Source organism: Hemitrygon akajei, chromosome 26 (genome assembly GCF_048418815.1).
Source record: "Hemitrygon akajei chromosome 26, sHemAka1.3, whole genome shotgun sequence".
In the NCBI taxonomy this organism is placed as follows: domain Eukaryota; kingdom Metazoa; phylum Chordata; class Chondrichthyes; order Myliobatiformes; family Dasyatidae; genus Hemitrygon; species Hemitrygon akajei.
In genome coordinates this window covers 40,873,909-40,887,262 of record NC_133149.1, presented here as the reverse complement: position 1 = coordinate 40,887,262, position 13,354 = coordinate 40,873,909, and the positions used below count along the sequence as shown (strand labels likewise).

General features: G+C 39.8%; 1 protein-coding gene across 2 annotated transcripts in view; it reads right to left on the bottom strand.

Moving 5' to 3' along the window:
- The window catches only part of gkup (glucuronokinase with putative uridyl pyrophosphorylase), a 79,184-nt gene that overhangs the window by 20,918 nt on the left and 44,912 nt on the right, over positions 1–13,354 (bottom strand). Inside the window, exons 11-17 of one of the 2 annotated variants that reach the window (XM_073030010.1) lie at positions 12,109–12,188; positions 10,260–10,328; positions 8,879–8,939; positions 8,448–8,489; positions 6,849–6,865; positions 4,410–4,467; positions 1,478–1,570 (exon numbers count right to left, since the gene is read on the bottom strand). In XM_073030010.1, the coding sequence (XP_072886111.1) occupies positions 1,478–1,570; positions 4,410–4,467; positions 6,849–6,865; positions 8,448–8,489; positions 8,879–8,939; positions 10,260–10,328; positions 12,109–12,188 (420 nt within the window). The remainder of the gene's footprint in view (positions 1–1,477; positions 1,571–4,409; positions 4,468–6,848; positions 6,866–8,447; positions 8,490–8,878; positions 8,940–10,259; positions 10,329–12,108; positions 12,189–13,354) is intronic. The other variant, XM_073030011.1, reaches the window with a different exon arrangement.

Here is a 13,354-nt window from a genome sequence, read left to right as displayed (position 1 = left end):
AAAGTTTAATGGAACATGTACTTGGCACTTCTTGATGAACATGGGCTATAAATGCTTTGGCTTCATTTCCAACATCGTTGACTATAGGGATGATCTTGAAATCTTTCCTTCCCACTAATTATCCACAGCACTATTCACAAACAGATGTGGCAAGATTTCACATGCATTTTTTCCTATGCTACATCTTCGCCAGATACCCACCCCACTATTAGATGTGACTGATCTTGCTCTTCTGCACCTTGAAACTCAACTTGAGTGTATTGTGGAGAAAAGAATGCACCAAGCTACAAGGTTACAGGTTATGGTGATATACATTTTAGGTGATGCTGCTAGTTCACTGCACCTCATAAATGCTCGGCTTTAAGCTTCATCATCTGTTTTGATCAATCCATCTTTAACACAAATGTATTGCCACACAACAGAATATTAAGATGGGTCAGAGATGTGCAGTGGTCACTCCTATCAATGATGATGTCATGGACAGTCACATCTGCAATGGGCAGAAGGGTAAAGACAAGCAAGTTTACCTTAAGTATTGGTTCACTCATCACCAGCCACAGAACCAGTTAAGCAGCTATGTCCCTCAGGTCTTGATTTGCTGTTGATGGTGAATATTGAAATACCCCACATACTATGTGCCTGCTACCTTCAATACTTATTAAACAACACTTTCAACATGAGGGAGCACCAGAAAGGCAGTCGATGGTAACCACGAGAAAGGTCACTTGTCCATATTTGACTCAACTTCACAATACTTCACTTCCTGGGATCTATATGGATGCCACAGTCCAACTCTATCACTTTGCAATCTTCTGGGTTACATACAGCACTCTACAGGCCCTTCAGCCCATGATGTTGTGCCAACCTTTTAACCTACTCTAAGGTCAATCTAACCCTTCCCTCCCACATAGGCCTCCATTTTTCTATCATCCATGTGCTTACCTAAAGAATCTCTTAAATGTCCCTAATGTTTCTGACTCTACCTCCACCCCTGGCAGGGTGTTTCATGCACCCACCACTCCCTGTGTAACAAACCTACCTCCGACATCCCCTTAAACTTTCCTCCATCCACCTTGTCCACTTGTATAAGCTATTTCTACTCTGGGTGGGGGGGGGGGGGGAAGGAGAAAGTCTTTGGCTGTCCACTTGATCTATGCCTATAATCACCTTGTACATCTCTAGAGTGAAGGAAGATGAGAGGGGACGCTCAACCTATCCTCATAAGACATGCTCACTAATCCAGGTAGCATCCTGGTAAATCTCCTCTGCGCACTCTCTAAAGTTTCCTCATCCTTCCTATAATGAGGCAACCAGAACTGAACACAAACTCCAAATGTGGTGTAAACAGAAGGTTATAGATCTGCAACATTACCTCACGATTCTTGAGCTTTTTGAGTTGAGTGCTAATAACCAATTTAAAATTATCGATCTTAAATTACTCACACAAACCATTGCATACGTGAAATGTGAACTGTACCTGGACTACTCGATCCTGAAGTCCAGCTGTAATAAATAGTTCTTCAGACTCCACACTTAAAATAAATTTTGCTCGAAGTGGCTTTGGTAAATCCTGTCAAAAGAAACTTGAAATCAGTCTCAAATGATACAAGATTTATATAGTTACATTAAGGAAAAATAAACTAAAGGAAAAAGATAGATAAATAGATAGAAAGGTTAACTTTATTTCTCAGATGTACAACAAAACCTTCAGTGAAATTGTTCGCTTTGCATCAATGACCGACAGAGTCCACGGATGTGCAGGGGACAGCCGCAAGTGTCACCGCACTTCTGGTGCCAACACAGTATACCCACAACTTACTAACCCTAACCCATACATCTTCGGAACGTGGGAGGAAACGAGAGCACCTGGAGGAAATATACATGGAGTCACAGAGAGGCAGTGGTGCGAACTGAACACTGAGTTTCTGATGACTGGCACTGTAAAGCATTATGCTGTTACACTACTGTGCTGCCCCAGGTTGACTTATTTTAAAACAGTAATTTAATAAAGGGACAGTGTGGCACAGCAGGTTAGACCCCAGAAGTAAAATCCAAATGAGTTCAGACAGCTAAATGACAAGGTAAAATTGGAAGCTTTACAGTATAGATTAATGTATTTATATTAGTTGCTCACTTAAGACACTGGAGATGATGTAATTAAGAGTAAAGTTTTACTGTGTATATCTCAACACACTGAGAAACATACACCCAGTGCCCACTTTATTAGGTACACCTGTACACTTGCTCATTAATGCAAATATCTAATCAGCCAATCATGTGGCAGCAACTCAATGTACAAAAATATGTAAACATGATCAAGAGGTTCAGTTGTTGTTCAGACCAAACATCAGCACAGGGAAGAAATGTGATCTAAGTGACTGTGACAGTGAAATGATTGCTGGTGCCTGATGGGGTGGTTTGAGTATCTCAAAAATGCTGCGCTCCTGGGATAGTCACGCATAACAGTCTCCGGAGTTTATAGAGAATGGTGTGAAAAACAAAAAAACATCCAGTGAGAAGCAGCTCTATGGGCAAAAATACCTTGCTGATGAGAGAAGTCAGAGGAGCCAGACTGGTTCAAGCTGACAGGAAGGAACTCGAATAACCACGCGTTCCAACAGTGGTGAGCAGAAGAGCATCTCTGAATGCACAACACATCAAACCTTGAAGTGGATGGGCTACAGCTGCAGAAGACTTATGAACATACACTTGGTGGCCACTTTATTAGGTACCTCCTGTATGCCACTGCATGTACATAAGTAAAGTTTCCTCACAAACATTACCCAGTGCATGTTTCCAATGGTCATGGCTAAAGTCCCTCAAGTCTGAACCTACATTTAACTGGATCAACTGCATCACCTTTGGCTGCAAAAACGTCACTCGTGTTCAATTCTGAAATGCTCGACTAATTCAGGACAGAATCATCTCCAGGGGTGAAAAATGGACAATGAGAGGGCACAAATTGAACTAGTGATTCTTCTATTCATCTTCTCTATATAAGCGACTTGGAGCCACTCCAATTTGCCTACCAGGTGCACAGCAGGTGCCATTTCATTGGCTCCTCACTCAGCTTTGGAACATCTAGACAGCAAAGATGCGTATATCAGATGTTCCTTATTGACTACAGCTCAGCATTCAATACTCTCATCCCTTCAAAACTAATCAATAAGCTTCAAGTCTTTGATCTCAATACCTCCTTGCGCAATTGGATCCTCTATTTCAGACTTTGGGATCCAGTCAGTTTGGATTGACACCAACATCTCCTCTACAATCTCCATAAGCATAGATGCACCACAAGGCCGTGTGCTTAGCCCCCTGCTCTACTCACTTTACACTTATGACTGAAGCTAAGCACAGCTCCAATGCCATATTCAAGTTTTCTGACAACACAACTGTCGTTGGCCAAATCAAACATGGTGATGAATCAGCATATAGGAGAGAAATTAAAAATCTTGCTGAGTTGTGCCAATATCACAATCTCTCACTCACTCACTGTCAGTAAGACCAAGGAGCTGATTATTGACTTCAGGAGGAGGAAATTGGAGGTCCATGAGCCAGTCCTCATCGGGGGATCAGAGGTGGAGAGGGTCAGCAACTTTAAATTCCTCAGTACTATCACTTCAGAGGAACTGTCCTGGGCCCAGAACATAAGTGTAATTATGAAGAAAGCACAGCAGCGCCTCTACTTCCTTAGGAGTCTGTGGAAATTCGGCATGACATCTAAAACTTTAACAAACTTCTATAGATGTATGATGGAGAGTATATTAGCTGGCTGTATCACAGCCTGGTATGGAAACACCAATGCCCTTGAATGGAAACTCCTACAAAAGTAGTGGATATGGTCCAGTACATCATGGATAAAACCCTCCTCACCACTGAGCCCATCTACACAGAGTGCTGTCACAGGAAAGCAGCATCCACTATCAAGGACCCCCACCACCCAGGTCATGTTCTCTTCCCACTGCTGCCATCAGGAAGAAGGTATAAGAGTCTCAGGTCCCACACCACCAGGTTCAGAAACAGTCACCAGCCCTCAACCATCAGGCTCTTGAATCAGAGGGGATAACTCTACTAAACTTCACTTGTCCCATCACTGAACTGTTCCCACAAACCATGTACTCGCTTCAAGAACTCTTCATCTCATGTTCTTGATACTTACTGTTTATTTATTGTTATTATTTATTTTTCCTTTCTTTTGTATTTGCACAGTTTGGTGTCTTTTGCACAATGATTGTTCCACTCTGTTGGGTGTGGTCTTTCATTGATTCTATTGTGGTTCTTGGATTTACTGAGTATGCCCACAAGAAAATGAATCTCAGGGTTGTATATGGTGACATTATTGTACTTAGATAATAAATTTGCTTTGAACATTGCTGGAATTAATAAATAAAAGTCAGTGTTTTACTCACATCATCAATTAAATCATAGAACTTCATCAAGGACTTAAGTGTAGCTGAAACTATCGCACTGTTAAAAGAAAAAAAAATCTTGAAAACAGAACATGAAGCTCAGTCCACTACATACATAAACATGTTTATACTCTCTAGCACTCAGAAGGGCAAGAACAGTGGGCATATATGAATGGTATTCCCTCCCCCCCCCCCACTCCACCAACCCAACATCCTGTTCCATCTTGACTCACAGATATGATACCATTCCTTTCTCAAAAGGATTTCTAAAACTTGCAATTCTTTCCCCAAGAACATTCTGGGTGCCTCTTCTACAGAATGATAGTCACCGAGACCCTCTTAAGGAGGGCCAATAAATGCCATATCCCTCAAGTGAATAACAGCAAAACAATGTGGATTTTAAATTAGATATAAATTACATGCAAATAAAAGATGTTTCTAAAAATAAAGTTCTGCCACCCGTGATTCGTGTATTGAGAGGGACTTGAAGGAAGTAAAGTTCCAAATAAAAATAGCTTTTCTGTATAAACAAGCACAAGTAGTCCTGCATAATTGTTTCCATGCAGTCACCAATGCAGCCAATTTCTAACAATTTCTGAGCTCCAAGCTTATAATTGTCCTGACAGTGATGAATGTTGACAGTGATACAAGAGATTTATTTAATACTTCTCCAAATTGACCTTCAAGTTTAACTACCATTCAACCATACACGAATATGGCCAAACGAAACAGCTTATTGTTGTTTTATCAACAGAAGAATCTGAGCAAAAATCCCAAAACTTAATTATGAAAGCGAAAGAAGCCCATGTTTATAAATCCAGAGAACTACAGACAAAATCTGTTTTTGTATAAAAGCTTCACTACAATCAACTACAACTCATTTGATTTGTCTGAAATTCTCCCAAGTTACCTGTCAGATCCTTTCAAAATCTCCCATTATGAGGAAAGCAGACCAAATTTTCAAAGTACCAAGTCCTGAATTTAGGACTCATTGAGGTAACAAATCTTTTTTTTTGACAAATGGACTAATTACTAAATAGTGTCATCACCACAAGAGAAATAAACTGATAAAGGCACTTCAACCTTTTTTCCTTTCCACATTTGATGCCTGACTTGCTCAGCATTCTCTATTATTCTCTATGACCAGATTTGTCAACTCCCACCATTATTTCACCTTGTTCAGTTTCTTTTGTATGCCATATCATATCCCTGGAAACATTTAAGAATTTAGGATTCTTCTCTAGGACAGATGCTTTAAGTTTTTGAAATTATGGAGGTGTCCAACAGATTAAACACAAAAAATTTCCCATTTAATACAATTACAAAGTTTGAAACACCAAGGCAAGTGCGGAAGGCAAGTGAGTGTTTGGCACTATCTACCAGCCTCTGGCTCACCAGAGGAAGGTGTCTGTGTGTGATAGTCTCTCGCTCGTTGCTCCTAAAGGAAGGCCCCTGCATTCGAATGGTTTCCCTCTCCCCCCGGATGCTGTCGGAGGATGGTACCGAAGTTCTGGGTCTGCGATTTATGGATTGGACTGTAGCTCACTTGAACTTCTTTGATTCTGTGTTTTTAGTATTGTATTTTCACTTGTTCTTGTTGCTGTTTGCACAGTCGGTATTTTTTTTTTGCATGGGGAGGTGTTTTGATGTTCTTGTTGCCATTTGCAGAATTATTTTTTTTTCATCGACAGGGTTGACATCTTTCTTGGAAAGGTGTCCTTGTTTTTCTTTGTTCCATGGCTATCTCTGGGAAATCCCAGGGTTGTAAACAGTACTACATACATACTTTGATAATAAATCTACCTTGAACCTTAAACCTTGTACCAAGCAAAATTAAGGATAAAAAAAGTAAAGAATTCAGGAGAAGCTTAGTGTCTCCTGAGTCGGAATGTGGAACAGGTGGCTTATCATTTCATGGGAAACTAATGAATAAGCACTGGACTGACCTCTCTACAAATCAAATTAACTGTAACTAATAGGATTGAAGCATATTTTTAAACACAAAGCAGCATTTTCTTCCCCTGCGGTCCACTGCTGTCTTAATTTGCTCATAGTTTTCAACATAAGGTTCATTCAGCTCCTTAACAAAGAAGGTGTGTATCTGTGGAAGCTGATGCAAGGAAAAAGGGCCTTACGTTAAAAAATCTGTTTAAGTGCTGTACATTCCACATTTTTTGGAATGTCATTACAGAGTGACAAATATTAAATATAGCAAAGAGAATGATGAGTGTAGACAAGTCAAGCAGGGTGTGCTAAACTTAATCCATTACAATTTTATGGCATGTACGTGTGCTAACACCACAATAACAAACCTCTGCAATAGTGAGTACTGGCTGTGCTGATAAGCTAAGGGAAAGAAATCTCATCCAAGGAATTAAATGGCTGTAGGAATGCTCATTATAATAAATATATGAAGCAAAGTATTTTATTGACACTTACCTGCTTCCAGCAAGTCCCTGTAGAAAGACAGAAGTCATACAAGTGAGATTACGTGCACTAAAAGTACATTTCCGGATCTACTTTATGTTGTAAATAAATGAGGCACACAGTTAACATTAACCAGCTTGGCTTTCATTTACTGGCCTATAGCTTCTCTTTTGGCTCCAATTACTTCACAAACAACAAGATAACTTCTACTTGGCATTTGCATTGCATTATACTTAACAACACTTCAGATAAACATAAACAAGCGATGATCTAAAACACCAGATCTTGGAAAGGATAATGGAAAACTTGGTCACATAACTGGGCGTGGGAATTGAGAGACACTTTACTTTGATGGTTAATTCCAAACCAATGAGCTAGCCTCTAGGTATGTCTAAAATAAACACACAAAAAAAATTGTAGACCGTTTAATAAGCAGCTCAAACCATCACACAAACCAGTTTTCCCTCCACTGATCTTGCCTACACTTCCTACAGCCAAAATAATCTAAGACCCATCCCAACCTGGTTATTCTCTTTCCCAACCCACTCCCATCCTTCAAGGCAGAAGATAAAAAACCATGAGAGCATGAATTACCAGACTCAAAGCAGCTGTCATTCCACCGTCCTCAGAATCAGATCAACTTAGTTATCAAATGTACAGTGAATTGTTTTGTTCACATCAACATCCAACACAACCAAAGGATGTGCTGAGGCAGCCCACAAGTGTCACCACACATTCAGAGTCTCGAATAGACCTTTTATTCACTCAAAGATGAACTTTTAATCTCCCAATCTACCTCACTGTGGCCCTTGCACTTTGTCTGCCTGCGCTTTCTCTGTAACTATGACACTGCACGCTACATTTCATTTTCCATTTTACGACCTCAATGTAATATATGGCATTGTATGGCATGATCTTTCTGGACGGCAAACAAACAAAAGCTCTTCACTCCTTCTCAGTACATTGCAGTTCCTCTCCGCACCTTATGGCACATTGGGCGGCAACCTTGCCATTTCTTTAGCAGTTGCCTTTTTAAAAAAAAAATACGAGGCCAAGTTACTAGCTTGATGCTCAACGGATGGAAAGTATGCAAGGAGCCATCCGGATTCAAAACTGGGACCATTTGCCTTGAAGTCTGGTGCAGATGCCACTACACTGTACTACAGCACCGGCTGACTAATCTCAGTACCTGTGACAATAATAAACCAATACCAATCATGGAAAAAAGCATGGGAGATGCAAAGGTTGATATAAAAATATGAAACTGAAGCTTGTAGGCTATGAGGAGACAAGAGGAGGGATGGGCAAACCACAAAAGATATGTAAATACAGTAATACACATAGAATATTATAAATCTAAGGTCTGGACAGACCAAGTAAATCAAGGTAGCAACAACATAGACTATAAAACCTTTGTGATAGATGGTACAAGTTCAAGGACTTCAGTTGCTTGTGGACAAACCAAGTAATGAAAGCAACCACTGACAGACACATTGAAAATGGTGGAAGTTGGAAAGCCGACACATATGAAATGACCATTTGGTCATCTAAGGCATCAAACACCAAAAGTCCGATTTTTGTATTTGATCTGATGGTTCAAGAATATTTCACCTCATTATGTTGTTGGGTCTGCTTCCTTCTGTACATAGAGTCCTAACCAGAAAATGAAAAGAAGTCAGAGTGAGGAAGAGGGTGGAAACCCATGACAACTGAAAAAGAGAATTATGGCCTACTTGTGCAAACTCAGTGAAGAAAATTATTGAACCTATAAAAAATACAACTTCAATAAGCAATGAAGTCCAAATTCCAGATTAGTTATTACTTACTTCACAGGACAAAAACAGTATTCATCCCACCTAGCCCTGCGGCACACCTTCAATTGCACATTCCCAGCTACTGACTAATGCTGTTCTTCTGGCCCTATGCACCAGCTTTAACTCCTGCTTCAACCCAAATACCTGGCGACCACTTGAAATGTCACTCACTTCAAAACAAGATCATCAGATATCAGCACATCCAAACCTGCTCACAAATGTACTTACCACTTGCCGTGGTATGTTAGTGTCATATTTCAGAGTAAAGTTCCGTTTGGCCAAAGCAATTCTGAAAAAATAGGAACATCAGCTATATAAACCACTATAGTTAATTGAACTTCAAGTTTAGAAAATGTCCATCTTCATATCCAAAACGAGTAGACTTCCATTTTCCCTGAAGCAAAAGCATAACTAAAGTTGGAAAGTGCTTTAAACATAACAACTTTCACTGACCTGGGATATCACTCCCAGTTACACACTTTTACCATATAGTTGTTATTGTAATATAAAAATAATACTGGATTTTGCATTCCAAGTATTAGCTCCAATAAATAGCAATGTGGTAAGTGATCACGTAAATATTAGTCAGAGTATAGGGGAGGAGGTAAAATTAAGTGATCATGTAAATATTGGTCAGGGTACGGGGAGGAGGGGTAAATTACCCCATTCTACTTCAAAATAGGGCCCAAAGAGCTGTATAAAGCTGAGTTTATTGTCATTTGCTCAAGGCACACGGTACAATGAAAAACTTGCAGATGACAGCAATAGGCATGTAGTTACAGACAACACAAATAAGACAGTAAAGAGAATGAAAAAAAACGTGCAAAAAACTGTTCATGAATCAAGTGGTGTGGGACTCAAGGCTTCTGTACCTCTTGTCTGACAGCAGTGAGAAGAAAGCATGATCTGGACAGTAGGGTCCTTGATGCCATCTTCTTGAGGAAACACCTCCTGTAAATGCTATCAATGTGGGGGAGGGCTGTACCTGTGATGGACTCGGCTATGTCCACTTTTCTCTGGAGCAAGGGTTCACAACCTGGGGTCCACAACTTCTCAGTTAATGGTAGAGGTCCATGGCATAAAAAAGCATTGAGAACACCTACTCTGGAGCCTTTTGAGTTTCTCTGAACTGGAATTGCAGTACCATGCCATGATACAACCAGCCAGAATAATGCAGGAACAGCTTCTTCCCCTCTGCCACCCGATTCCTAAATTGGCATTGAAGTTTTGGACACTACCTCACTTTTAAAAAATATACAGTATTTCTGTTTTTGCACATTTTTAAAAATCTATTCAATATAATCGATTTACTTGTTTATTTATTATTGTTTTATTTTATTTATTATTTTTCTCTCTCTCTCTTTCTCTCTCTCTCTGCTAGATTATGTATTGCATTGAACTGCTGTTGCTAAGTTAACAAGTTTCACATCACATGCCAGTGATAATAAACCTGATTCTGATCTGTAGAAGTTTATATCTGGTAACATGGTGAATCTCCAGCTGACAGGACTAACAATATCTCTGTTTAATATCTCAATACGAACACATACATCTATATTAACAATCTATTGCATGCAACAGGCTAAATAGATTCCATGGCTCTCCTTACCCTTGTTCTGAGCAGTACTGATAGAACTTCTTACAGGTTGCTTGCAGTAATCTCAAACCACCCAGGTAGCTGTGAAAAAAAACTTCACTTTAGCAGCTTTCTTTTTCCTCCCCCCCACCAAAAAAAATTGGCAGATATTTTATTCCTCTCCATGCTCTTTATCACACCTACTGCAACACTATTTCACTATTTATGTGATCAGACCAGCATTGTTACAAAATAATTGAAAACTGGTTCATCACTTTCCATGGTGCCCTGAACTTATCCACGTGTATCCTGTCAGATCAGTATGCCACTATCCATTCAGCTGTGATGTTTTGGAATCATACTGAACTACAGAAATTCAGTTCCATGGTAATGAAAGTGGAAATGGCTCCAAGTGACCATCAAAGCTGCTTTGTTATTACAAGTATCACAAAAGTTCATTTCTCATATAGAGGGAAAGTCTTTTGGTCCTTTTTATTTTTATTCTCCCCATATTCTGATTAATTCCCCCAAATCCTACCACTCACTTATACAGTACTGTACAAACATATAGCTAGGGTGCCTAAGACTTTTGCACAGTACTGTAGTAATTTTATGTATTGCAATGTACTGCTACTGAAAAAAACCAACAAATTTCATGACATATGTGAGTGATGTTAAACCTGATGCTGATATGGGTCTCTACTGTGGACTGAGAGTGGGAAAGGAGTAGGGAGTAGGGAATCATGGTTGAGAAAAAGGGAAGGGAGCAGGAAGCACTAGAGAGACATTCTGTAATGATCAATAAACATTGTTTGGAATAAAATCACATTGCCTAGTGTTTCAGGGGTGGATGTGTCTGCACCTGCACCACCTCTTGCCCCGGCACTCCTTCTCTGCCACCTGACCCACACTCCGCCCCCTGGTGCTCCACCCTCTCCATTCCCAACATCCTTTGCTGCTGCCAGATCTACAAATTTGCTCTCCACTCCACATGGACAAATACAGTACTGTGCAAAAGTCTTAGGCACTTTAAAACTTTTGCACAGTACTGTACACCAGGCATCATTTACTGTGAACCTTTAACCTACCAACCCACACATCTTTGGGCTGTGGAAGGAAACCGGAACACCCAGAGGATACACACATAATCACAACGAACTCCACACGGACAGCACAAGGTCAGGATTGAACCCTGGTCTCTAGTGCTGCAAGGCAGAGGTTTTACCAGCTGCACCACTCTGAAGAACCAGATACATTTCCACTGAAGGATGCAGTATTTTCTTTGGGATATCTATTATAATGTTACATCCAACAAGAAAGAAAATGAATGGGTAATTTCTCCCATCAACCATGTCAGAAGATCACAATGCTAAATGTAACTGGGATTCTCAGTAAATAAATTGTACTATGTTGTTTGGTTTATAGTGTTTTCAGTCAGGGGTTCTGCGGACTGCAGTGTTGAGATTCAGTTTCTGAAGCAGCTTGTTGTTGGCTGCTCCACCACATTTCTAACTCTCCAATTGACACAGTGCCGCAAAATTCACGTTAACATTTATCAAGTGTGTCTATTGACATTAGGTTTATAAATCACATTACACAGAACAAAGTCATATGATTGATCACACTTGCCTTTTTCCTGCAACAATACTACATTTTCCTCTCTTTATTTATTTCCCTTTTAGAGTCTAATTTCTCAACCACTTCAAGTTCTCCTGTCCTGATGATAGCAGTCTGGTGAATAATGAAATCTCTGTCTTCATGACTCTTCCACCCACTCAAAATAATACATTTTTAAACTGAAATAGAAACATTAGTTTGCTGACTGGCAATTTCTGCTGGAGGAATGGTCGCTGGAACTGAAACAAATGTTTGAGATACAAACCCTTCCTTTCGACTGATCCCATACAAATCTTGCAAGCTGCCAAACTCTGTTGGGTCATTCAGAGGATGGGGTATCAGCACCTAGTGAATTCAGAAACAGAATTTTTTTTAAAATGCAAGTGAAGGAGCACATCTTGTGTCAAATCCTCAATTTGCTGACCTCTCAAAAACACCACACGAAATTCATTTGCTCAACTCTTCTCCAGTTCAATGTAGTAGTCTCATGTCACCATTATTTTCCATGGGCACAGTCAGTCTTTCAGACCCCAAAAAATGAAGTTCTTCCTGTGTAAACCTAGAGCCTTTCACATGGTTGATTTGACGCTGCAACTTCAGTTGACAGAACCTCACCCACTTTTTTATCCTCTAAATCAATGTTTACATACTGTAAACACACAATCTGCTCCTGGGAAGACATACCAGCCAACAGTGCATGGTGAACTGCACAAAATGAGGCCGAGTTGCAAACAAGATGGACAAAATTGAAGAAAAGTAATACTTACTTTAGTATACAGATTAAACAGAACCTTAGGACTCACACCACCAGGTTTAGAAACAGTTACAAAACTTACATTTTCCACATCATTGTAATTTAGGTTGGCCCTTGATCAGATTGTGCAGAACCTCATTTATGCAAAATGCCTTGTTGCCAGTTTAGTCATCCTCAAATATGGTTACCATGGTAACTTCAGAAAACATTGGAATCTACTCAATGAAAATCATAAATGGAGCCCAGAAATAAAAGCAGAAAAAGCAGGTAAATATTTAATAGTTTAGAAGCATATGTCTCTCTCCACCTTTGCTGTGCTCTGCCAGTAAATTTTGACAAAAAAAAAATCAGTTAACTTAGCCCAAAAGCCTTTCATCCTGACAATGTGCAATCACGTGCATGTTGTTTAAAGAAAATGCATTGGCATAGATACTAATTCTACATCCTCGAATAGGAAGTCTAAATTTCCACTTCGAAAGACAAACCAAGGGGAACAATATGTACTATTTCATGGGCCTTTAATCACACCAAACATGAAAAGGCAGAAGCAATTTTAAAGCATAAACATTTCAGAATCTAACAGAAGGCGATTCTGTTAGATTGCTATTATACTGCAGCTAACCGCATGACACAAAATCCGTAATACTGTGTTGGGGCTAATCCTGAGTTTTCTGCATTGGTTGCTTTGGAGAAACTATTCTGCTTTTGTATTGCAGTTCAGGGTTTGAGAATGCCATTAGTAAAGCCAACAAGAATA